Source organism: Nipponia nippon, unplaced genomic scaffold (genome assembly GCF_047370975.1).
Source record: "Nipponia nippon isolate SJK-2023a ecotype South Korea unplaced genomic scaffold, ASM4737097v1 scaffold_5, whole genome shotgun sequence".
NCBI lineage: Eukaryota > Metazoa > Chordata > Aves > Pelecaniformes > Threskiornithidae > Nipponia > Nipponia nippon.
Genome location: NW_028262369.1, coordinates 13,628,326 through 13,652,401, shown reverse-complemented (window position 1 = coordinate 13,652,401; position 24,076 = coordinate 13,628,326). Strand labels below are relative to the sequence as shown.

Below are 24,076 nucleotides of genomic sequence, written 5' to 3'. Positions count from 1 at the left end.
TTCTTAAAGGAGAACTGTAAATTTAAAAATCCCACTTCTATTTAAAATGACACCTGTACTGTTACTGGTAATACACAGTTTCTGGCAACTTTAAAAGACGATAGACTTTTACACGTTAGGCATAAATAGAAACGTATTCTGGACATCTTTTAGAAATCTTTTGTACATAATTGATTTGTTGGGATGAGAAGACTGCAGTCTTCTGTGAAGTGTATATCTTTCTTGAGATGGATATTTTAATCTAGCACCAGAGAGAAGAGAAGTGATTAGGAGAAATTTAGGCAGAAGTTTCATACAGTAACATCTCCATTTCACCTCCATTTTTAAAATTAATTTCCTTGCTGATTTTTCTTCTTAAAAAAAAAAAAAAGTCTAGTTTCCAGTTTGCTGCTGTTCTAGATATTTTCTTTTAACTGTAAGGTTTCTGGTTAGTTAAAAATACCTCTTTCAAATCTGCTTATTTTACGTACCTTTTTCTGTAGGCTACGTTCCTGGAACTCCTGACTACAAAGAAAAAGAAGATATGTATGATGAAATTATAGAATTGAAAAAGGTACAGTCTCTCTGATACTTACATAGAAATCATAGGGTCGCTCCATCCACCTATAGATGTCCAGGCCCTGTTGCTTCAGAATACTTTGGTGTCTACAGCTGGGACATCCACCAAATTTTCTAGCATTTGTAATGTAAGGCTAAACTAAACTTGTGTCTGTTTAAGGCAATTTCATTGTTCTTACGGTGTGATAGATACTTCTGAGTACTGGATGTGGAAGCCTTGAAGTATACCCAGTCCTGAACCCCAGCCATGGCCCTAGCTGGACGCTGAAAAGGTTCATTGCATTTGGTTTCTTTGTCCCTCCACCTCCTTTTATTCAACTCCCCCCGGCTGTTACCCATCACATGTTAACAATTTGTCAGTTGAGTTTAGCGCAGTGTATGAAAGATGAGGACTGGTCATGTTGAACACTGGAGATACCTATAGACAAATATCTTGACTGTTGTAGATCATTTGTGCAAGGTTGCCTTTCTGTTAAACCTTTTCATTTTATCTTTGCCCTGTCACCTTCCTTATCTGTCAGCTCTGGTCCAGTGTGATGGTCTTTTTGTTTCCTTTTGCTTCATCCTGACCGTCATAATTGGATTGTTATTGACATCAAAACATGTTTCCATGTGAAAACTCAGTGTGTTTCTATTTCTAAAATGTGCTTACAATTTTTCTCCCCTCTTTTAGACAATACAAGCTCAGAAAAATGAGGGAGATAGAATGAAAACTAAGCTTCGTCGACTAGAAGAAGAGAACAATAGAAAGGATAAACAGATTGAGCAACTGTTGGATCCTTCCAGGGTGACTATTTCTTGGGGGGATAAAAGTGGGGCAAAAGAGTGCTGAGCAGCGCAATCCTCTTCTCCTTGTCTCTCTAGATTTCAGGACTCTGTAGTGTGTTGGCTGCTAGGAATGATGAGCTTGAATATGAGATGTGGTTGGTTGGTGTGAAGGGATAGAGTATCTCAGCTCACCATTTCAGCTCAGTTCAAAGGAAGGAAGCTTACCTGCCATACTGTGCAGATAAGTTTATTTAGCAGAGAGATTTTTAATTTCTGAAGGTAAAATTAAAATGCTGTCTCTTTAGAGGCCCACTTTCTGAATATTTTGCCTGAGAGTAGGAGTTCACCTCTTGCATGGTGACTGACACATGCGTTCCCGAGACCTGAACCAGGAATCAAAAGATGCGCCTTGTTGTCAGACCCAGGAGGCTGAGAAGCATTTAGGGTAATAGATAGAAGACCTGAATTTCACTGCGTTCCTTGTGGCTGTCATTTTTTGTGTGCAGATGTACATCTCGGGAGAAGTGTGCTAATGCAAAACAATGAGCATACGGACTTCAGGATTTAAGCTGTTGGACTGTGAAATGACTGTGGAGATGAGTCGGTTAGAAAATTCTCTGGAAAGAGCTGGCAGTAGAATAAAGTAGCAAGGTTGGTCACTTGCTTTATCTGTCTTCTTCTGCAGGGCTCCGACCTGGCACGAGCTTTGTTGGAAAAGAAGGCTGATAATGGATGGGTAGTAGTTTCTTCATTACCTTTTGCTTTCATTGTTCTTTTTTTCCTCTTGCCAAGCTGAAACACTACTGACTAAAAGAATAAAATTAAGTAAGAAAGAATAAGCAATTAGGGAATCATATAACCATTATTTCTATAGTGAGATAAGAAACCAGTAACAGATCTGGAATTAACATTATTTTAGGGAGCATTCTTTGTCTTGAATCTGTTTAGAGCATATTCTCCTTATTATTTGCTGCTTTGAATTTAGCAGGGTAATGGGCAGAGTTGTTTTTATTTAATGATTATGTATAAATATTAAGCTGGTTATGTTACCACAGATATAAGTTAGGGATCTGATTTTGTTAGTCTTCTCTTTGTCACAGTGTAGCAGACGTGTATGATTTACTAAGTACTGAAGTGTGTAGGAATAGGTATATCTGGTTAGGTACAATTTACAAAGACAGAGCAAGATCAGGGAGAAGTGGAACTTCTGTGAAGAGACGGGTTATTTTAGGACTCATGAGCTCTTTGTTCTTCTTGTAGGTGGTTAGTGGATTAAAGCAGAAGATTCTCAAGCTAGAACAACAGTGCAAGGAGAAAGACAACACTATTAAGTATGACTTCAGGGGGGTAGAGGCTCATATTGGATGAGATAATAAAGGGAGTTTCAAATCCATGTTATTTTTCATCTGTATTCTTCTGTTCCTTAAGACTTTTTAATGAACTCTGAGAACTTACTAGCAATTATAAACCACCCACCCAGAATTGTAAACCAACAGGTATTGCAACATCTTTGCCGGTCTGACTGAATTATTTTTTGTATTATTCTGTTTTCAGCAAATTCCAGGCAGACATGAAGACCACTAATTTGGAAGAAATGAGGATGGCTATGGAAACCTACTATGAAGAGGTACGTCTGACAGGCCCTTCAATGTGCATACAGGAGAGGAAGTTGTTCAGTTGTTGAGTCGGTATAAATGGATTGATTTAGTTAAGTTTCTTGCAGCTTAGCTGCACCTGTTATTGGAATGAGATTTTCATAGATATTCTCATAGCTCCAAATATATGTACTGAAAAACCTTTTTTCTTCAATAATGTGAGTGTGTTAACCAAAAAGCAGAAATAAAGAAACTGATACGCATCCATAAGTGTCTAGATGAAAGCCAGTATAACAGTAGCCTGATTTTCAGTGATGGCATCATTGCCTCTGCTACTACCTGAAGAGTCTTGTTCTGATTTTCACCTATTGGACAAATGTGTTGCATTAGCAATGTCAGCTTCCACAGCTAGCTCCTTAATGGAATCTGTATTTCATATTTCGCAGGTTCATCGTCTCCAACTCCTCCTGGCAAAATCTGAGACTATGAGGAAAAAGTATGTTTAATTCTTTTGGGGCAAATATTTGCATATACATGTTTGATATATCACTCATACTATAGCTGATGGCAAACAACTACATGGGAACAGTTTATTTTGTCATTTAGCTTACTGGATTTACTTTTTGGTACTGCTTTACTTGGCTTCACAGCCTTGGCATATGTTTTAGTCACTACTTTTTTTTCTTGTAGATAGATCATTTTGTGGATGTGGAAAAAATACTAGAGCTATTTAAGAAGTACATGAAAGCTCTGAAAATTTGTCTCTGTTAAATAAAATCCATCTTCCCCTGTAATCACACCTATTCTGACATCACTGGTGATTGAAACAAACTCACTAGATGTTTGGCATTTTACTCTTGAGTCAGTTCTCCATCTTGCTCTAGGGCGTACAGTGCGAAGAAGGTATTTTGGAGTAAATGTTATTTTCCTGTGGTACAGAGAGACAGATGTGCAGGTCAGGATAGCTTTTGTGAGATATCCAGGAGTGGCACTAGTAAGACACTGTCAGAGAAGCTTGTACTAGTGCTTGTCACTAGTGTGCGGGTGTATACGTGGTGATGAGGGTAAATAGTCTGCAGAGGAAATAAAAATGAAAGGCAAAAGACAAACCTCCAGTAAGAGAGAGAAGTAAAAACATCTTTGCAAGTGAGCGTTAGTCAAGCTGAGAAGAGGGTAATAGTCTTGAGGGATAGAAAATTTTGTTACCACACCACTTCACAATATGCTTGCCCTCCTAGTGTTAAATGCAGGCAGCTATCTTAATTTTGGATGTAATTATTTTGATTGATAGAAACATATGAGAACTCTTTATGGGTCATTGTGTATACTACTTGTGTTTCCCTAATTCACCGTCTCTTGTGGTTTTGTCACCGTCTCCAATTTGTTTTGTCACTGTTTTAAAAAAATGTTCTTCTCTTTTGGCTCAGGCATGTAGTGACTAGACTCTCTAGGCTGTGAGCCGTCACACCCTATTTATTTACAGGTGAAAATGAGTCGTCAGGTCTCTTCCTTGTCCTCATTTATTCATAGCATCAAAAAACAGTGGTCAGGGCAGTCTCTTTCCATTACATCACTGTCAGTCTCTACCTGAGAGGCTGAGCGCTGAAATAATAAATGATGTTGAAGGTCACGACTCTGGAACATAGGAAGAGTTGTAGGAGAGTCTTTCTTTCATTATGCTTGTCTACATTATTTCTGGATGAAGTTCACTTCATTCACTGGCATTTAGCTCCTCTTTTTCAGCGTTAATGGTGAAATATGATTACTTATATGTGAAGCTGTAGTATCCAATTGTAGCTAGAAACGAGGCAACATTTCAAGTCCTCAAAATGGTCTGCAATTCTTTCATTTAGGTTTTGATGAGCCTAAAATAATGGCACTCAGTGATACGGTTATGATTTCTATAATTTTTGTCACTTCCCATTTTTGGCAGTGTGTTCTGATTTTGGTTTTTACTTTTTTTTTCCTCCTGCCTGGGGCAGCTGCATGAATAGTCATCCATGACATCTGGACAGCCTTATTTGTTTGTTTTTTATGGCTTCATTTTCTTTTAGTTTCCAAAAGGTAGATTAGATTCAGCTTTTCACTCTGATACGCTAATTGTAGACTGTCTCCCCCTTTACCTTGTAATTGTTCCAGTGGATGGGATGTAAGATTCCTTCGCAAACTGTTCTGTGGTTGTCATTGGCAGTGACGTTTGTCCAAAAGTAGGTCCATCAGTTACTTCAGACATTTGTTTCTAGAAGTAAGTTTTTAAGAATTTTCTCATAGCAATAAAGAACAAGTATTTCATATCACTAGAAATCTGTTTTGTGAACAAACTTTACAACTTCGCGCATCTAGAAGCTGAGATTTCTTCCCTCTTTTATTAAAAACGGCAAAATCACTGTAGTATACTTAAAATGGTTTTAACACATAGCAGGCTTTCCCTTTTCCAATGCCTTTTATTCCCATCACATCGGTGTTAACTGTATTCTTCAAATCTGTTTCAAATCTCTCATTGATTGAAATGTATCTTAAATGAAGAAAGAAATTTCTCTGGGGTTTACTTTCACAGCAATAGTTTCTTTGATATTAGAGCAGCATTCACAGTTATCTGAAAATTCACTTGTGTGTTGGATTTGTTTGAGAGTTATTCCATCTATGCATAGCCCTCTCTCTCTCCCAGTCTCAATCTGTTTGTTAGGTGAAAGAAAGCAATTCAGAGCATGCAAGTTAGCTTTCTGTGCTGAATAGTTTTTTGGAGGAGTCTCCCAACTGGCTGAAGTGTTTTTAAATCAGTGGTCCATAGAGCGCTGGTAAAGCATTATAAGGTTGGTTAACAAAACAAATAGAAAACTAAGTAAGCAAAACTCATACGAGCACCCTTGTTTATGTGTTAATGAAACAGAGGGAGGAAGTAAAAGCAATAAATGAACTTTCAAAGTATCTTCCTTCTTTGAGGCAAATTAAAGCAGCTGTGAAAGTGTTGAGCAAGATGGTCTTTGCATGTTTTTTCCTAAAAGAGTAGGTAACTCCTCAGGTAAAAAATGTTGAGAAATGCTATTGGGGGGGAGCTGAGACAGTTCACTTAGCCAGCTGACTTGAATAGTGAGGATATTCCACCCTTTTAAATGCTGCTTCTTTGTTCTCTGCTTTGAAGTTAACTTTCTGGTTTTGACCCTGTTTCCAAGTACAGAGGGCAGAGATACCCAAAAACGACTAAAGGCATTGAATGCTGCTGTCCTGAGATTATCCAGGAACATCAAGGAGTTGCAGAATGAGAATCGGAGGCTGAAAGAAGATCTAGATCATGTACTGAGCAGTTCTCCTCCTTCCGCTAAAACAAAAAGTACGTGCTGAAAAGTTGGTGAACATGGGGCAAGGGATTTAGCTACATTTGAAAGATGTGTTTGAGAGCAGGATCTTATAATGGTAGAAATAAGGGAGTTTACAAAGATGAAGATTTAGGAGGGGCAAAGGTTGGAATGAGAAGTTTCTAACAGGAGTCTCTCTCTGACTTCTGGGTATGCTGCTGCAGTCAGACCTGGGTTTCCTTTATTATTATCCCTGAGAATTCTGGACTGGAATCGCTTGAAGATTTAACGTTTCACTGGAAAACTGTTTTTCAGTTGTTGAAAACTGATGAATGTGAATGGTTTACATTGATTTCTGAGCTAATTGGTGTAGAAGTCAGATATTTTAAGACCATTCTCATGTTTTCATTGCTGCATATTTAAAGTTGGGGTTCAGAGGTCTTTAGATAATCTTTCTATATGGACAGAGGTTTCAAAAAGCAAGAACAGTGTTGTCTCACTGATACAGTTTCATGTTTAAAGCTTTGTTATTGTATTTAGATTATAGTGAGTGGAGCAGACAGAGGCTGGTGAGGCGGATTTTGGAACTAGAAAAAGTAAGTGATCATAATCATGTGGCCATCTTACCTGTCTTTGAGCAGAAAACGCAGAACCACTGGCTTGTGCTCATGGCATGTAGGTCTTCAATGTACCAGCCTTGTGCATTCTGGCTCATACATGTAAACTGATGTCTGTACCATATGCCTTTCCTCCCTTGTTTCTGTTCTGATACTTGTTACATATAGATGCACATTTTAGAATTAACTTCCATTTGATCTTTTCTCATGGCCTGAATAAAATCATTTTATGCTAAATTTAATTTTCTTCTTTTTTTTTCTTTTGTATTTTTTGTGTAAATTTATCCTGTCTAGAAAGTATGTGCCATGGAGAACACCAGGGTGTCATCAGCAGATACCGAGTCATCCCAGTTACTGGCTGTGTCATCTTCACCTTCTGTAGACCTGGATCATCCAGCCTCTCAACAGGTAGACCATGTTGAGGAATGTCGTCACCTCCAAGGGCTAGTGAAGAAACTGAGGAGTGATAGGAAGGCACTTCAAAATCTCCTACTCAATAAAGAGTAAGTCTGACTCTTGTCTGAGATGTTGTTCTTTTGTTGGTGTGAATTTTTTAATTATTTCCTATGATGTTATGAAACCATGTAATAAGTCCTTCACATTTTCAGCAAGAAAACGAGTTTTGAGGGTCCCTTCAGCTTTTATTTCAAAAGCTTCTTCTAGTCCTACTAGTGTTGTAAAATTACATCGCAGAAAAAAAAGTCAGTGAGAGGATGGAAAATGAGAATTTCTGCTTGTTTCTAACACATTTTTCAAGGCACATTTTTGTGCCAACCACACTGAAAAGCCTTTGAAGGGTTATATGCAACTTACACAGCACTTCTTGCAAGTATTTTGTTGTAAAAATTAGTCTTGTTTTTTCAACATGTTTTGTCCTGGTCTACCACTTTCTCCATTTGAGCCTGCCTTCTGCCATATGATGCACTGTGACTTCTTTTCTCCCCAGTAAGCAATTGATTTGCAATTTGTATTACTTGGACTTGTTTGGTGTGTCAGTGCATAAGGGCAGGCAGGTTAATCTGATCGTGAGCAGAGATGTACACACAACTATGTATTGTTGGTGAGACACTCTGCCTCCTGCGTCAAGTCGCCTCTGAACAAAAATGTGTAGCGAGAGCACGCAGAGAGGCCTTTTGCTTCTGAAAAATGTATGCTTGCGTTTTGTTCTGTTTTAAAAGGAGAAGGTAAACATTTAGCTACTTTACAAATTTGAGAACCTATTTTATTTAGAAGTTCAAACAAAAAATAACTACTTTGTTGAAGTATGAATGTCTTAAGTATTGCTTAGATTTCTTTATACCTTTGTAGATTAGATATCAAGCAGTTACTGCAGGCTAAGGCTGAAGTGGAGCTTCAGCTGCAGAAGTGGCAGAATAAGATGGAAGAAAAGAGTACAGAAGAGCAGGCTTTAAGGTATCATATTTTGTATTAGTAGATCCTTTCAGAACAAAAAAAAAAAACTCTGTTAAAGTATAATTCTCTTCTAAAGTGGCTCAAAATCCATAGGAGTTCACCTGAACTGCAGGAAGCTGGGAATTCATTTGAGCAGAACTGTTTTGGAGGGATAGATTAAGTTACTAGAGGAAGAATTCTATAGAGTGGTTTTAAAGGAAGTGGAAGACTAAGAAGTATAGTAAAAATAAGAATTAAATTATAATAAAAATTTATAAGATAAATGGAAAAAGAAAGCTGCCATGTTGGGCTCAGAGACATGTTTTCCTTTCTAAGAAAAAACTGTAGTATCTTTACCGTACCTTAGCCTATGCTTCTAGACCATTGCCAATATGTCATTCCATTTACTTCATGTATTCTGTGTAACTGTTGATAATAATCCTATGCAAGGGTGGCAAAAAAAAGTTATTTCATTATTGCTTTGTAAGGAAGGACTTTGCTACAATTTCATATTTGTCAGTCATCAGATCTAGATGCGTTATTAATAGTACCAAGGGTACCATTGTAACCTTGGGAGTGTTTTGTGTTTGGGTTTTTTGTTTGTTTTTTTTTTTTAATTTTAACATAAGGCTGTGCTATCGCAACTTGAGAACTGATGGTACATATCTGTTACTATAAGAATACGTATCATGTTACCCTTGGCAGTTTCCCACTTTGGCCTTTAAAAAAACACGAAGCAACCAAATCATATGAAATAGGTTCAGTATTTTCAAAGCAGGAACAACAGAAAATTTCTAGCTATAAATATCTTTGCTTTTCCAACCATAGTGAGGAAATCCAGAACCTGACACAGAAAGTAGGGAAATTGGAGTCAAAAATGGAGGAAGAGAAGAGACAAATGGCAGAAGATACAATGGAAAATCTTAATAAGGTACAGATATATGTTTTTGTTTGTGTGGGGTTTTTTTCCCTTGCATCTAACAAATATGTTGCAAATTGAGCTGATAACCTAAATAGCTGCTAGTTGTGTTTTTGCAGAGAGGCATTAAATCTTGTCATAGAGATTCTGAATGATGGTTAATTCCCAGCGTTTACTGATAAGTTGTTTCAATAATTACTGCTGCAACTTGGGGTTTTTTTGGAGCTGTTCTCTTAGTGATTATCTGCCCCACCATCGCTTTTTTCTTATTCAGTGGAATGTTGCAAAAAGCTTATACTTTTAAGTGCTTGGGTTTTTTGTCTTACTTTTGAAAGAAAAAAAAAAAACGCAAAACATTTGTGGTTTTGCTTACATCTTCGTATAACATCTGAACCCATTAGCTAATTTCAGTCCAATTTTGTAGAGAGAGGAAGTTCTTGTAGGAGTTGACAGTTAGGTGAGTGTGCTTACTGGCAGACTAGCAAAAGACAAAAACCCCTTTTCAATGATTTCTGTGCTGGTCAGGTGATCAATTAGGGCACATGTGCTGTCCAGCCAGAAAATATTCATTAACTGTTGACTTTGGATGGAGGTGGGGTACTTTTTCATGGGAAGGTCTACAAGATGTAGGGCACTAATCATCATGAAAACTGAGGGTTTTTTTTAATTCCACTGCTGATGGGACACCATATTTGAGTAAAGAATTAGGGAAGATGTCAATACAATAAAATAAACCCTTATACCCATTGAATTGAAGTTTTTCTAGAGTTGAGGTATTAATGACCTCTTCTTTGTGGATTTTTCCAGTATCTAATAGGTATAATTGTGCATCTGTTAACGCTGGACAGTCTGAAATGGGGCTCTGTAATCAGTTGGGGTTTTTTTTTGTGAGATATGACTGAACTTGGTATCTTTGCAATCTTCTGTCCCTCTGCCAAATGTTGTTGTAACTGGCCAGTAGAGATGAATGGGCACTGACAGACATGCTTTCAGATGCAGTGTAGTCATGTTAATCTCATTTCACTAAAAACTAGTTGAAAATTATTACTGGGGATTTTGATCATTTGTACTTAAAGATAAATAGACCCTGAAATATAGGTAGTAAAAATATGAATAAAAATGTCCACTAGCTTAAGAGGCTGCTAGTTTCTGATATACTGTGAAATTCTTTAGATTCTTTTTTTGTGTGTTATAGACTGATGGATGCTAGATGATGTTTTGAATACCAAATAACTTGAGTCTTTAAAAAGAGCCAATAAACAGCTCCTTTTTTCCTCTGCAGACTATATATATTCTTGGCCAGTAACCATCCATTTATTGAAATGTTCCCATTATTTGTAATTATCACGAAGTTCCTACCAATTTTTCATTTTAATAGTAGGTTGTCATTTTTAATATAACATGATCCATTTGCTAAACTTAAGCCTGTAACTCAGTGTTTTAAAGTTATAAATAAATCCTTTTCACATAATCAAGAGTTTTTTTCAGAGTCTATAAAATCTCTTGTTCCTCTACTTAAAATTTTACACCAACAAATTAAATTAGTCTTTTAAAATTGCAGTTAACTTTTGTTTGGCAAGTGAGGTATGACAATTAGTATGGGATAATTAGGGATCAAAAGGATCAGATGGTGAGAGGTGGAATAGGCAACCACACCTCAGAAGAAATAACTGGAACAAAATCTTGCTTTGTTCTTGGTTTCTTTTTCCTGTAATTAATTTCTTCAAGATAGAAGAGTAGAGTTATGCCAATTTACACAAGCTCTCCATCTTGTCAGTGTCATATGATGGCCAGCTCATCAGTAAGCTTAAAGAGATGATTATGGGGCCACAGTTGCCAGGATGAGACATTAGAGAGCTCCCTGGTTAATTAATACTAGTCTTTCCTGGAGAAGAACTGCAAAATTAGGTATCCTGACATTTGTTCTCAGTGTGTCGATAACATACAAACAATTTCTGATCAACAAAGCAGTGGGTTCCACTGTTGGAGCTCTTATTGCTTTAGCAATGCATAGAAAAATAGGAATATGTGTAAATGAAAACCTTTCCATTCCCATGCTCTGCTAACAGCTAAAATGGGGACAGGAATGTGTTTCACTGTAACAGTCATCTAGATAATTAGTTTGAACATGAGCAATATTCAGAACTAAGAGTTTTCTCTTTAACTTCCTTCCACCCTGAAGGCAGGATGAACATTTAACAACTCTGATGTTGATTTTTGAGTCATTTGTAACCTGTTTCCCCCCACAGAATTCCAACTTGTGTCTTTAGTGTATTAAGTTAAAGATTCTCCCTTGCAGTCTTCACCAGTCTTCACAGTTAAAGGCAAAGACGATGACAGGAAGGAACAAGCAGCCAAAATCATCCAGAGACAGTGGAAGGTGTACCAAAACAAGGTGAGATTCTCCCATGACAGAGCAGTGAGGGCATCCTCCTCTGAATCTTATTCTTGTTTTAGCATCTACAGTAACCTGCTGCTGGGCTCCAGGAACTGCAGCAGTGCTTCCCAGTATGTATCTTCTCTTCCACCGCTTTTTTGAAGACTTCTCTGCTGCTTCTTTTCCTTTCCTCCCTAGTACCCTGTTGTTTCTGCTGCGAGATAGCCAGTTTCTGAATGGGGGAGTCTGGCTGAGCAGAGAAACTAAGGAAGCATAGCAGTGCTTGAAGCAGTGCTGCTGCTGTTGCCTCCTTGGAGTATGACTGAGAAGTTAAATTCCCCGTGCAGAAATCCTCCAAACAATACAGGAATTTTTGTGTATTGAGTTACACTCAACTAGGACAAAATGATCTAGAAAAAAAGTGTTAACCTTAAATTTTTGTTCTATGGGCAACAATATAATGCTGCTTTTTCCATGTATAGGACATATGGTGTGATGTGGGCCTTGTAATTTCTTCTTAGGAAACTAAAGACAAAAGAACTATCCACACATCTTTCAAAGATTAAAAGCTCTTCCCACCCCCCCACCCCACCCCCCTTAAGCTTGTTGTTTGAGTTTTCAGGGGGAGGTGGGACAGGTATTTTCTGTGTGTTTTAATTGTTGGGGAAAATCTGAAAAATCTTGATTAGATAAAACTTGTATATATTTGTGGCATTAACTTAGGCATTTTTCATTTCGGAAAGAAGAAATTGCTCTGGATGAGGTGAGTGTGTTTTATGACACCCAACAAAACAGTAAAATGGATATAATTTGTATCAAAGCACAAACAAAAAACTTTTTTATGTTTAAAGAGGTTTTATTGTAATATGAACCAAGATCATTATTGTAATATGTACCAAGATTATGTTTGTTCTTCAGGCTGGCTCACGATCTGCCTTCTGACATCCCACTTTTGTTTGATATATCTTGTCAAAGTGTTCCCCTTTTGGTTTCAAATTTTCTGTACTTGGTACCTTCTGCAAGATGAACACTTCTGAAAATTTTGAACAAAATCTGATACAAGCAGACAGGAAATTTTTTTTCTATATTAGGTAATTCTAATAATGCTTTCATTTTCACTATGATGAATCTTCAGAAGGATTTGAAGTAGGAATTTGAAGCCTTTTCTAAGGGAAAAACATCTCCAACTATTATGAAGAAATTTACTTTGACAAACTTGTCACTTTTTGATAAATGTTTTGCACAAAGATTTTGATTAAACGTTTTCTCAAATAGCACAATGTAGCATCTTACATTTGTTTCTTCCAGAACATTAAAAATCCTGCTTTCAGAAATTAGAACAAATTCTAATCACGTGACGCAAACATGCTGTTTTACATCTAGATGCTTTTTGTTGATTAGAAACCAGTAAAATCTCTGAGTAGAGAGGAAAGACTTATGTTCCCCGAAGTCACCACAGTGGTCTGCCAGACTTGGCTTGATTTCTGATTGTACCAGAGCACCACAGAGCCCGCTAAGCAGCCAGAATCTAATATGGGAATGGGAGCATGTTGCTCTATTTGTGAAATATAGGCTAGTGTTGGCAGCTAGAACTTAACTGCATTTGATAGGACCAATCGTGAACACCTCCCAGGTTGAATTTAAACCGCGGAGGTGTATGTCTATGGGTTGTTACACGCTGGGGATTCTCTGGATTGCAGCAGAGTACCTGTGAAGTAATGGGGATGTGTGCGTATCCCATAAACATAAGAAAATGTCAAGACATGAAAGAGTTTCCATTGCACAGGGAAAAGTTATTTTCCCCATGTGCCTCTTCCCTCTGGACTCTTGTTTTAATTTATAACTGCCATCTTTCAAAGGAGCTAACATATACTTATTTCTTTCCGTGCTAGGCAGTTGTTATGCTTCAGGCAGCTTTCAGAGGACATTTAGCTCGACAGAAACTGTTAGTGAATAACAGGATGCATGATGCAAAATCTCACAACAAGGTAATTGTTGGGGTAAATGGGTATCCAGGCATCCCATTATGTTTAGTTTACTGTGTCAAGTACTGTACTTCCAGACTTAATTCTCTGAATCACCTGGTGATGTTGTCTAAATGCACTGGTTGGCAGCACCACTGTAATTCCAGAAAGATATCGAGCTCATTCCCTAGCTTCCCTTTCCATCTTCTTTAGTTCACAGTTTTTCTTAGAAGTAAAGTTATAACTTCTCTGCATTATGGACTGTAACTAGGTCTCCTCTTTTATTCTGGTTCTCCCATCAGCTAATAACGTACCCTTTAATTCGGAGTGCTATTGAAAACTGTACTTGCTCTCAAGTGTTCACTGAAGCCTTGTAGTAATAGGCAAACCTTTGTCACTGAAATTCAGAAATAAGAATTAGGAAAGCATCTTTGGATTGAAAAGTAAAGGAGTCCTGCCTGTGGCATGCTCAACCAAAGACTTGTAGTGTCCTCTGCCGTGTCAAATTCACCCAGATTGCTCAGTTCTAAATATGAAAAAATTTCCCTACCAATTAAACATTTAGTTTCTATAAATCATTTGCCAACTTACGTGAACATCCTTTGGACCTTTAGCAGGCTAAAGTTAATTTGTAATTCTCCATCCAGGTTGTCCATCTGGTTGCACTTTACGTGCACTTTTATTTCAGTAAACTGGCCCAATGTAATAGAACTGAATACTTCTGCTTGATACAAGCAGTCCATCATGAAGGCTGCCTTACCTCCTTCGACTTCAAAAGGTTTCCTTCCTGGAAAATAAATGAACTTCCCTTGCAGGTGTCTGCTCTTTCATTAATTGAATACAGATGCTTCAGAGCTTGTATGATGATCAGATTTGCATTTCCTGCTGATTTAGTCTTATAGAACCTTACAGACAGCAGACCAAAAGATGGGAATATTTGCTCACTACCACTTTCACAATCAGGAGTAAAATCGTGAAAGCTTCCATCAAGCTTCTGTGCAATCTGTAAAAGGTCAATTTTCTTTAATCTGATTGCTTTGCAGATGTCCTGCATGTCTCCTGTGTCAAACTCCTTGCACTTGTCTTCTGATTGTGAGGAGAAAGATGAGATTGTGACATTCATCCAGTCCATTTTCAGGGCTCACTTAGCACGTACAGTACTGCTTGAGGAGAGGTAAATGAAAAATATATATTTCTGCAACGTGCAGTAGCAAAATTGTTTTTATTACAGGAGAGGGGTCATATTTTATAGAATTTCAGTGTGGGTTCCTTGGCAGAGAAGGAGAACAAGGTCATTGTTCTGACAAAGACAAGGGAGAGCTTGCTCATGAGAAAATGCAAAGGGTATGCAACTAAAAGGGTTTCTCGTTGCAGCAGTAGTCTTCCCATATCCTGTTGCGTATTCTCTTCCATAGCCATGAGGAAAAGTAAAGTGAAATAATTACTCTTTGGGGGGAGGCAGGGAAAGTTATAGTTGCTATCAAACTGACTGCTAGTACACTCGCTTAATATAAATGAATCTGAAGCCCTGACATGTAAAAGTTAAGGGTTATGTGGAGGAATTACAGGGAAGAGCTAGAATATAGAGTACCATCTTGCATGGAGTCTAGTGACTTAGCTCAGGAAGAACGCAGTGGTTTGCTTACTGCTTGGGTTTATGGTGACTCTGTCTTGAAAAATACTTCCTTCTCTCCAGGGTTTACTGCTCCCAAAGTCTTTACTATTGGCTGCTGTGGTTACAAGGAGAATTACATAGTTGTCGCCTCACTTTAGCCTCTGAGTTCACTTCTGCAGGTGATACCTCTTGGAGGCTAGCAACACAAGAAACTTTTCTGCATACCCTCCGAAGACAGGCTGCAATTCCTGTTCTGTGCCTCATGCTGTGCCGTATGTCTTTTTGCAGGCCCTCTGTGTCCAGTGCACCGAGTGAGAAAGCAGATTCTGCAGTTTACATTACAGAGAAGAAACTGGTCTCAGCGGCACTCCAGAGACCTTCTTCAATCTTTGTGTCATCTCTTCCTGGTAATCTCATTTCCCTCTGTGTTCAAAAGCATGTCAGTTTTGTATGGGTGCACACGCAACTTTATAGAGAACATCTGCACATGCACACACATGTACAAATGCACACTTGTACTCTGTGTGTCTGTCTTCCTTTAATTTGATGACATGTTGCTTATACTGGCAAATGCAGTCCCTTAAATAAAAAATAAAAGCTTTGACAGTGTGAGTACCAGCTTCCCCACAATGCTTTGCCTGTCTGTCACACCTGTGGTTTGGCAGGTCTCTCTGGTGTGAGTGGTAATTATTTAAGGAATATGGTGTTCCCCTGTATTGCCTCTACTTCCTTTTCAATCCCCCCAGCCCTCTAGCTGTACTATGGTACTTTCCACTACATTTTGGGCCCAAAGCCATAGACAAGCTGAGAGCATTTTCACTGTCCTGACTTAGTTTCTGAAGGGGACAGACATCTGGTAAAAAGAACCATCCTAGTCAGCCATGTGTATTTAGTCACATTTTTTCAGCAGTCTTCAGTTGCTTCAGTAAGGGGAAAAATGAAGTCCTGGATAACTTTGCCAACTAGTACTACTATAACACAAACTGGGAAAATGTTTTTCTTTTTTTATGGCTCTTAGGCCATTTGGTTTCCTTCTTGAATTCTTCATTGCTGCTTGTGAGGAGTTAAAGCCAAAGAAGCTTTTAAGAGGGTGTTAGAAGTACTGAGTAGGAGAGGCAAAACAATGATGCAGGTAGGACAGCCTTAGACATGCAGCTTCAAAGGAGTTAAAAACAAACTGAAAAAGGTTGATTCTATCCAGAGTGGGGTATTTTAGGCTTTTATGGACCAGCTGGAGAAAAAAAGAACAACTTTTGAGGGTGACCTGAGAAAAACTGGCTTGTTTTTTGTCAGTGAAAAGCTGACAGTCTCTGCAGACTTGCTCAGAAACAGAGCATGCTGCAAGCAGCTGGGGCCATTTCTCTGAGATAGCAGATGGAGAATAAGCCAGATTTGCAAGGGTTGTGAATACAGAAGTTACCCTTTGGTGAAGGAAAGTGTGTTTAAGAAACTTTACTGTCTTCCATATTCAGGAGTGTATTCTGTTTTGTGAAGGAGCAGATACTACTTGCTTCTGAAGATGTTCCAGTTTTGAGTGATTTTAGTTATGTCTAGTGACAGTATCCAGAAAAAAAAAGGTGCAGCATCTGTTTTGCCTGAGCTCTACTGCAGCAGTTATTATTGGTATGCTCAGTCTAAACGCAGAGTAAATCAGTTGCGAAATTCTACCCAAAGAGAAAGAATCACTTTAAAAAAGATGCTTTGTGCTTCTGAAGAAATGCTTCTAAGACCCAAAGAAGGGTGTAAGATGAAGCTAGTCTGGTAAATGCAATGGTATGAATACTAATAGAGCACAATCACTGTCTAGCTGTGAACTCTTCAAAGGTAACTTTTATTGCAGATTATGATGACAAAATGATGAGTGAAGAAGTTCTGGAAGAATTTCTATCAGAAGGGATAGAGAGGAGACCATAAGCATTGAAACTTTCTTCCTTGCAGTCCTTCTCTGGTGACTATCAAAAAGGAAAGACTGGGAGGAAAGCAGGTTATGTTTGCTGCTGATCTTACGAATATGGGAGACGTTTTCAAAATCTGGGATGAGGATAGAATGTATCTGGGTAGCTTGTGAAAAGGCATACTGGGTATATGCTTCTGTAACTGCACAACTGCCAGAAAAAGACTGTCCTGTGCTAAGTAGCTCTGTGAAGTATTAGCTCTTGGTGCATTGGAGGGTTTAACCAAACCCTCCCAAAAGAAAAATTGGGAAAAACCTACTAAAGGAAGCAGAACATTCTGGTATAAATGCCACCTCTATGAAGAAATGTGACCCCTTGGCAATCTGTTTGGTTATACCAGGGTTTTTTGCAATTTGAATTCATGTAGCTTAAACGGGTTAAAGTTAACTGAAAGTCCAACATCTGTCATTCCTAGCACATGACTGATGTAAAAATCCACTAGCAAAATTGGTTTTTGATGTAATGTATTTCACTGGTCATCCTGCAGCTTGGAAAGTACATGAGACAAGGAGCCTGTTTAATGGCTGAGTGATTTAAAGCAATCAAATTCCTTTAGCTTTAAATCATGCAGCTGTTGAACAAGCTCACTTCATTCGTCCAAAGTCTAAACTTGCATTTTGTGCCCTCTAGATCTTGCAATGATTTTAAACTTGCAGTGAAAGTATGTATTGCAATAAGTCATTTAATTTCACTAGCCTTTCAGCATTATTTTGAGAGGAATGGGAAAGATGAAAATGTGTTTTAAAGAACCTTTATATATCTGCTGGAATAGATTTATATAAGCCTGGTCTAGCATTGCAGACTTTCTAATTCATTGTTTGCATCAGGTTAGATGTCTCTGTGCTTTCTAAACAAAAAAAACCCAAAAAAACCAAACCCAACCAAACCTCACAAAAGTGCTGTAGCATTCAGTGCTTCTTTGGTTGTCTTCAGAGTGTGGACAGTACTTGGAGATTTGTAAAGCCATTTCTGCTGCTGCCCATGAAATGGAACAGATAATAACAATTCAGTCTGTGAAACTTAGCATTTTGTTTCTTTCTGTCAGGGGAGTGGCAGGAAGGAAGAATATGTTCCGTACGTGCACAGCAATCTTGAATAAGGACAGCATTTCTCTCTGCATATCACTAGCCACTCTGGATACAACTGTGAACTTAATTTGACGCTTTTTTGAAATGATAATGAATTTACATACAACCCTTAACTCTAATCTGTGCTTACCCCTTCACAAGCACAGAGATAAAGTTGTCACTCTGAAGTATATTAAACTGAAGATCACGACAAGAAAATCTTGGACATCAAGAGCAGGATATAATCAAGAGTGATTTGGACAGTATTAAGATGTTTCATATATAATATCTGTTTATTGTTGGAGTTGCATCTTCTAGTTGTCATGCCTGCTTCTGGAAGTTCTCTTTGCTCATCCTTATCTCCAGTATTACTGGCTCATAAATCTTCCTGAAAAACTCTTATGTTATTTGTTGACTGATGCAGAGAAGAATTTCACTTAACTAGAAAGTCATATGTATCTTTGCTTCTGTAGGTTGAGGTCAATGTAATGGCCTCCCTGCATTCCTCCTTTCCATTCACAGGCTCTCTGTCTGTCCCTCTTTTTCTATTTCTGGGCTGGTTGCGGTCCCCTTTCTTTATTCCACATTCCAGTTGCTGTGTATGCCTCCTCTTCCATACCAGGAGTTTTTTTTCTGTGTCAGGAACCTCTTATTTCACTATGAAACCCACGGCATGGCTGTTCTTCTCACCAAGTAATATTCTCTGTGTGCCCTCCGTTTTCCCTTCCATGTCAGTGTCAAAATCTCAGTGTATGGCTTCGTACTTGTCTGTTTCCTCTTTCTACCACAGGTCGTCTTGATTTGTTCTCTTCTCTGGGAGACAGTCTTTTCAGAGAATTGGTATTTGAAACTGAAAAATAAGTGGAGCTGAGGGGAGAATATTGTTCTAGGAGGTATTAATAGCTGAGGGGATGATATTGTGCTAGAAGGTATTAATAGCTGTCATCATTTAGTTCATAGATCTCTTGCAGAGAGGATACAAGCTGCCGGTTCTGCTCGTCAGATCTTAGGGGCCTTTTATGTATCCATTTTATCCCTCTGATTTTCCCATATTTACTGGAATCATTAGGGTTATATCTGTTCATGCCCTGAACATTTCTTCAAATGTTGGAATTGATGAGATACATAGAATCGTGCATCCAGAAAAACAGCAAAGAAGCAAAAGAAAAAAAAAAAACAAACAACAAAACAAACCATGGTGCGGTCACCATCTTTGTTGTCATTAAATAAGGTAGTACAGCATGTGAATAATATTTTTGGTATTTTACAGATACAAGGATGAAAGACGGTCATTGAGAGCTTCCATCCTTTTTTTCCCCTCGCTGATTTCCCTTTTCTCTATCTATATCTGACTGAAGTTCTCATTATGACCTTTCTGCTTAGCTTAAGCTTGCTTGGGTCAATCTTTCCTTTTCTGGCCATCTAATAAATATTTATCTTTATGACCTGAGATGGCTTCAGTATCGAATTGCTTTACTTTGTGGTGTGTAACCACTTAAAGACAGTAAGACACACCATGCATGGTCAGTATGTCAACTTAACGTTTGCCATGCATGCTTTTTCATTAAAGAGGAACGGGAATAATTATATGCAGAAAAAGGTAGATCAGAGTTATTCATAACTGTAGGTAATTCTGGAAACTTAATGGCTCAGAGAATATTACACTTCCCACAAGGGCTTGTTTTTGTCAATGTTGTTTATTGATGACTTTGTTTCCTTTGTAATTATTTCAGCCAGGTCCTCTGAGAAGCAGTCGCAGCCTACTCTCCCTTTGTCTGTGGATGAAGCTCACTCAGATGATTCAGATGATATTGTCATTGTCTCTCCGTTCTTGCAGATGAAGAAAAAACACACACACTCTTAAGTTTTGGTAACAGGCTCTAGTGATCTTGAATTATTCAATTCACAAAACTATTTCTACCAAGATATAGCATATCAAAGATGAAAAAAGGGAGAATATCAGCCCCCTTTTAATGGCAGTTGTCATTATTTCAGCCATAAATGAATAAATGTTTGACATGTCATCTGTGCAGACTTTATGGCTAAAAGCCACTGACTGACTGTTAACCTTATCCTCCTGGTATGCAGAGAGAGTTTGGATTTAAAAACTAAAACAGAACACGTCAATGTTTTGTCACACAATGAGGATTATAAATTCAACTGCCAAATTTAAATGAAAGCAATAAAGCCTTAAGCTATTTCATGTCAAAGTTTTGTGTCAGGTTGACTAAAATAATTTGTTTAATCAGAAAGTAGTTAATGACATGGCTCCAATCTTCAGCCTGTGTACGTGAAGGGGAATAGCTTGTATTTGTTACCAGGCCCTCTCTATTTAAAAATTATACTGTGTCATATTTTAATATCTTTTTTGTTTATTTTTATACTGAACATTTACAGTCTTGTAAAGGCTTTTAGAAAGCCATTTCTTTGTCATAGGGCTATTCTAGGCCTACTGTATCAGCAGGGTTTTCTTATTTATTGCTTTTTCCAAGTGTGCTTGCTATGATATGTATACTACCATTTTGTATTTGAAATGTCCAATCATGTAATCAATCTTTTGTATTTGTCAGAGAAGGTGCATAATAGCAGTCACAAGGGCACAACACTCCTGCTTTTTCTGCTTACATATCACAAATCTGAGTGGATTATGCAGGGTGGTCTCTAATATGTGAAAACATTTGACGTAGGAGATACGTTGCTTTATGTCCTGTTTCATCTTGCATCACTTGACTTTCTGAAACTTTCACCTAACTAGATTGCTCATACACTGAGCACTAAGCAGTTTTAAGTCTAATGTTGCTTTGCTGTTGTTGATTTCTCTTCTCAGTACTACTTTGCATGTGTATACATTAAAAATATATATATATATATGCACAGTAAGTCCAGTCACAGGCTGGGAGAGGGATCACAATGTGCAGCCGTCTTCTGTCATCAGGTAAAGCAACGAGGCTGACTGGTGGAAGACCTGGGCACTCCCAGCTCTGTTCTCAGGGATATGGATTGGGATGAGCATAATATACAAAACCTAACCCATGCAGTTTGGTTTAGGAACAGAAGTGGTAGGTTGGATTATAATAGAAATTAGTACTACATCAGAAATAACACTGTTTGACAACAGTGTTGTCCATGGAAGGACCAAAGACATAATGGGCTGTGGAGAATGTGGTCGGAGGGGTCTTTCCAGATCTTTTACGCAGACCGTACCCCTTCTTGACTGGAAGAAGGACTGTCTAGTTCCTACTGTTGTGCCAACATCCTTCATAGGCATTACAATGTGTGGGGTTTTTTTAAGGTGAACTAGATAAATTATATGATATTGACTGGAAGGAGAATTTAATTTTACAAACACACAGTGAAGTTTTTGTGGAGATCTTAATGGTTTCTTTGTCATGACGGAGTAATAAAGACTCCTGTAAACAGAAAGCACACTTTTAAATGTAAGATATTTATCGCCTTTTCCTTCTTCTTTTTAAAATTAAAAATCAGTCACCGCTGTTTCACAGAATACTAATAAGTCAGAGCTGTCTCGGTTCTTTGATTTCAACGAAGCGCTATCTGAGGCTTATCATAGCTCACGCCAGTACTTGCAGCCAAAGAGGAAAGTGGATGGCTGCAGCACAATGCAGCTGATTTCATTTAATCCCATCAGTGGAAATGCTGCCTGTGCTATTTCCAAAGGCAGTTTTGGGAGCTCTCCATACCCAAAGCAGTCTGAAGAATGTCCTTTACACTCCCGTTGGGTAAATTTTTCCTGCTGGTACTTTGGTCACATGACTGTCATCTGCAGAAAGGATAAAAAAATACATAAAATAAAGGAATAAAAGGGTTAGAATACTCTTGGCAGACACTGAGACCTGTTTCCCTCTTTTTCTGGAAGTCATGTTATGAAAAAGAGTCATTTTGCTAAATAGAAGCAGAGCTATATTGAGTTGCTTATGTATAATATTTCAAGTCTGTAACTGTGACTCTGTCATGGATACCTCCAGAGAGAGTAACTTGAGCTGGGGACTCTGACACATTAAGGGGAGAGTATATAGTGTGTCAGGAGCGAGACTGATATAAAATACCTACCTAGCTGTTACCCTATAGGGAAATACTTGGACAGCGAATATAATGAAGATGACATTCTTTTACATTACAGTGCTGTAATAAGCAATGTGAAAGTATCAAGAAGTAGATACAGAGCAGGAAGACTTGCATTTTAACTGAGGGTATCACTAGCAGTAGTGCTGTCGATAGACAAGTTCTGGGATAAAGGGGAGATAGGGTCTTGGTATGACCCAAAGGCACAGACAGAAATCAGGGTGAAAAGGAGCAAACGTTTTCTGGGATGAATGAAAACGTGTCTAGAGTTTCCTAAATTTGAGTCTGTTATCTCATAGCCATGAAAAATTGTGATACTTAACTTGAGCTGGATTTCAAACTCACATCTTAGTTTGGAAGATAACTGTACGCTCACTGCACATCAAAAGTTTGGTGTGGTACACTAGAAAGAGAAACCTCCACAGCATTAGTAGCCTTTGATGTTGTTTCATTATATACTGTAATGGAATGTGTTGAAACCGGTAGTAATTGACACTAGGTTTCATTCAGTGTTCATCTATCAGAATGAAAGTTAAAAAAATGGAAGAAAAAGTTAATTTTTGAATAAATGGCATTTTTCCTTAACAGGGAGCTGAGGAGAGTAAAAATCGGTGTGGTCCAATACAAACATGTTCAGTTTCTGAAAAATGCGTCTGCTGTAGAAAGCACTGGTAACCTTGTGGGGGCGTCAAGGTCTTGAATTAAAACTAAACTCCACTGTAGCCTACGTAATCTAACGGCACACTTTCCATTCTGCTGATACCGGATAACGTTGCCTACTTAAAACCTTTCGCAACTTACAGCAGTGTTTAGTAAGAGATTGTGTGTGAACCTAGAGATCTGACTTCCATGGGATGTTACCTCTCTCGACCTCTTTTTGCCCTTAAGTGCCTATGCCTGTAAATCTTTACTGAGGCATCTAGACCTGAAAATTGTATTGTTTTCTGCATGGCTATAACAATAATCCCTGCACAGGCAACTTTTAATATAGTTGAAATGGACAAGGATTAATCTTGGCATATGAAAGTGCCGTTAATTTTTATGATCTTTTTAATATTTAGAACTGTTCAAGTCTTTTATGTAATTTATTTTGGGATCTCTTAAAAGCTAAAACAATTCCAGTGTATTTTCTCCTAATTGTTGGACTTTCAAATAAAGTTAATGTTTGTAAATTAATTGTTCGTGCATTTCTGCTGCAGTTTCTGTATTTGCCTTGCTCCGCTGGCCTCTGCGGCTGGCTCCTGTTGTGTTCGCTTTGCACCTAGGTTGACCTTCTACCTCTGGCTGCGTTCCTGAGCCGATACCAACAAGATACCTTTTAAACGTGGAGGCTATGAAACTTCTTCTTTAGTACGCATTCAAGATTGTCCCATCAGGAGTGAATGGTGTTCCTCAGCAAATCCGAGTGGAATTGAAAGAGGTGATGGGCTTTTGCTTTCAGACTTGGTTTCTGGTGTTTTATTCAAAAAAGAAATCCTGTCAAGTAGTTCTATAACTAAAAGCCATGCTATTCCCTCAAACGTATCTGGCTTTGTGTGGAGTACAGCAAGTTTCATTTATGCCTTTTCATCTTTTGTGCTGCTTGCTTGTTGGTTGTAACAGTCATGCTGACCAGTTACCAAACCAGTGAAATTCAGATAAAAGATTCAAAAGAAGTCATTGTGGTGACTGTTCATGCCGAAATACATTATTGATGGATACTTCTCGGAAGCCTTTTGTAGGAGGGATGCAGAATGGGTATCCAGTGTTTGAATTCACTAGAGCCACAGAGCTCTCCCTGTACTAGGGTTTGGTAGTGCTGTAGGCATGCAGAGGACTGGGGGAAACTGGTCTGCTGTCAGCTGGGGGGAGAATAGGAGTCTACAGGGTT

The 24,076-nt window shown here is 38.3% G+C and overlaps 1 protein-coding gene across 4 annotated transcripts; it reads left to right on the top strand.

Annotated features, from left to right (window-relative positions):
• The first annotated feature begins 500 nt into the window (after positions 1–500).
• On the top strand, positions 501–23,382 carry IQCE (IQ motif containing E). 4 transcript variants are annotated; one of them, XM_087730665.1, is made up of 18 exons: positions 501–553; positions 748–830; positions 1,232–1,345; positions 2,012–2,062; positions 2,587–2,657; positions 2,881–2,953; positions 3,368–3,417; positions 6,095–6,252; positions 6,740–6,813; positions 7,129–7,337; positions 8,143–8,247; positions 9,055–9,157; positions 11,445–11,540; positions 12,262–12,285; positions 13,415–13,510; positions 14,530–14,660; positions 15,390–15,508; positions 19,857–23,382. In XM_087730665.1, exons 3-18 carry the CDS (start codon positions 1,265–1,267, stop codon positions 19,985–19,987), a joined length of 1,572 nt encoding a protein of 523 aa, XP_087586791.1. In that variant the 5' UTR covers positions 501–553; positions 748–830; positions 1,232–1,264; the 3' UTR covers positions 19,988–23,382. The 4 variants fall into 4 exon arrangements, with proteins under 4 accessions (XP_087586791.1, XP_087586792.1, XP_087586795.1 ...); XM_087730666.1 differs by lacking the exons at positions 501–553; positions 748–830; positions 2,587–2,657 and having other exon boundaries at positions 1,248–1,345; XM_087730667.1 differs by lacking the exons at positions 501–553; positions 748–830; positions 1,232–1,345; positions 2,012–2,062 and adding an exon at positions 1,909–1,977.
• Positions 23,383–24,076: the final 694 nt, after the last annotated feature.

Excerpts from the sequence above, each read along its gene's own strand:
- IQCE (XM_087730665.1), top strand. The coding sequence starts at position 1,265 with ATGAAAACTAAGCTTCGTCGACTAGAAGAAGAGAACAATAGAAAGGAT. Across the intron at positions 6,253-6,739 it reads TCCTTCCGCTAAAACAAAAA|CTTTGTTATTGTATTTAGAT; the intron begins GTACGTGCTGAA and ends TCATGTTTAAAG. Across the intron at positions 11,541-12,261 it reads GGAAGGTGTACCAAAACAAG|AAAGAAGAAATTGCTCTGGA; the intron begins GTGAGATTCTCC and ends TTTTCATTTCGG.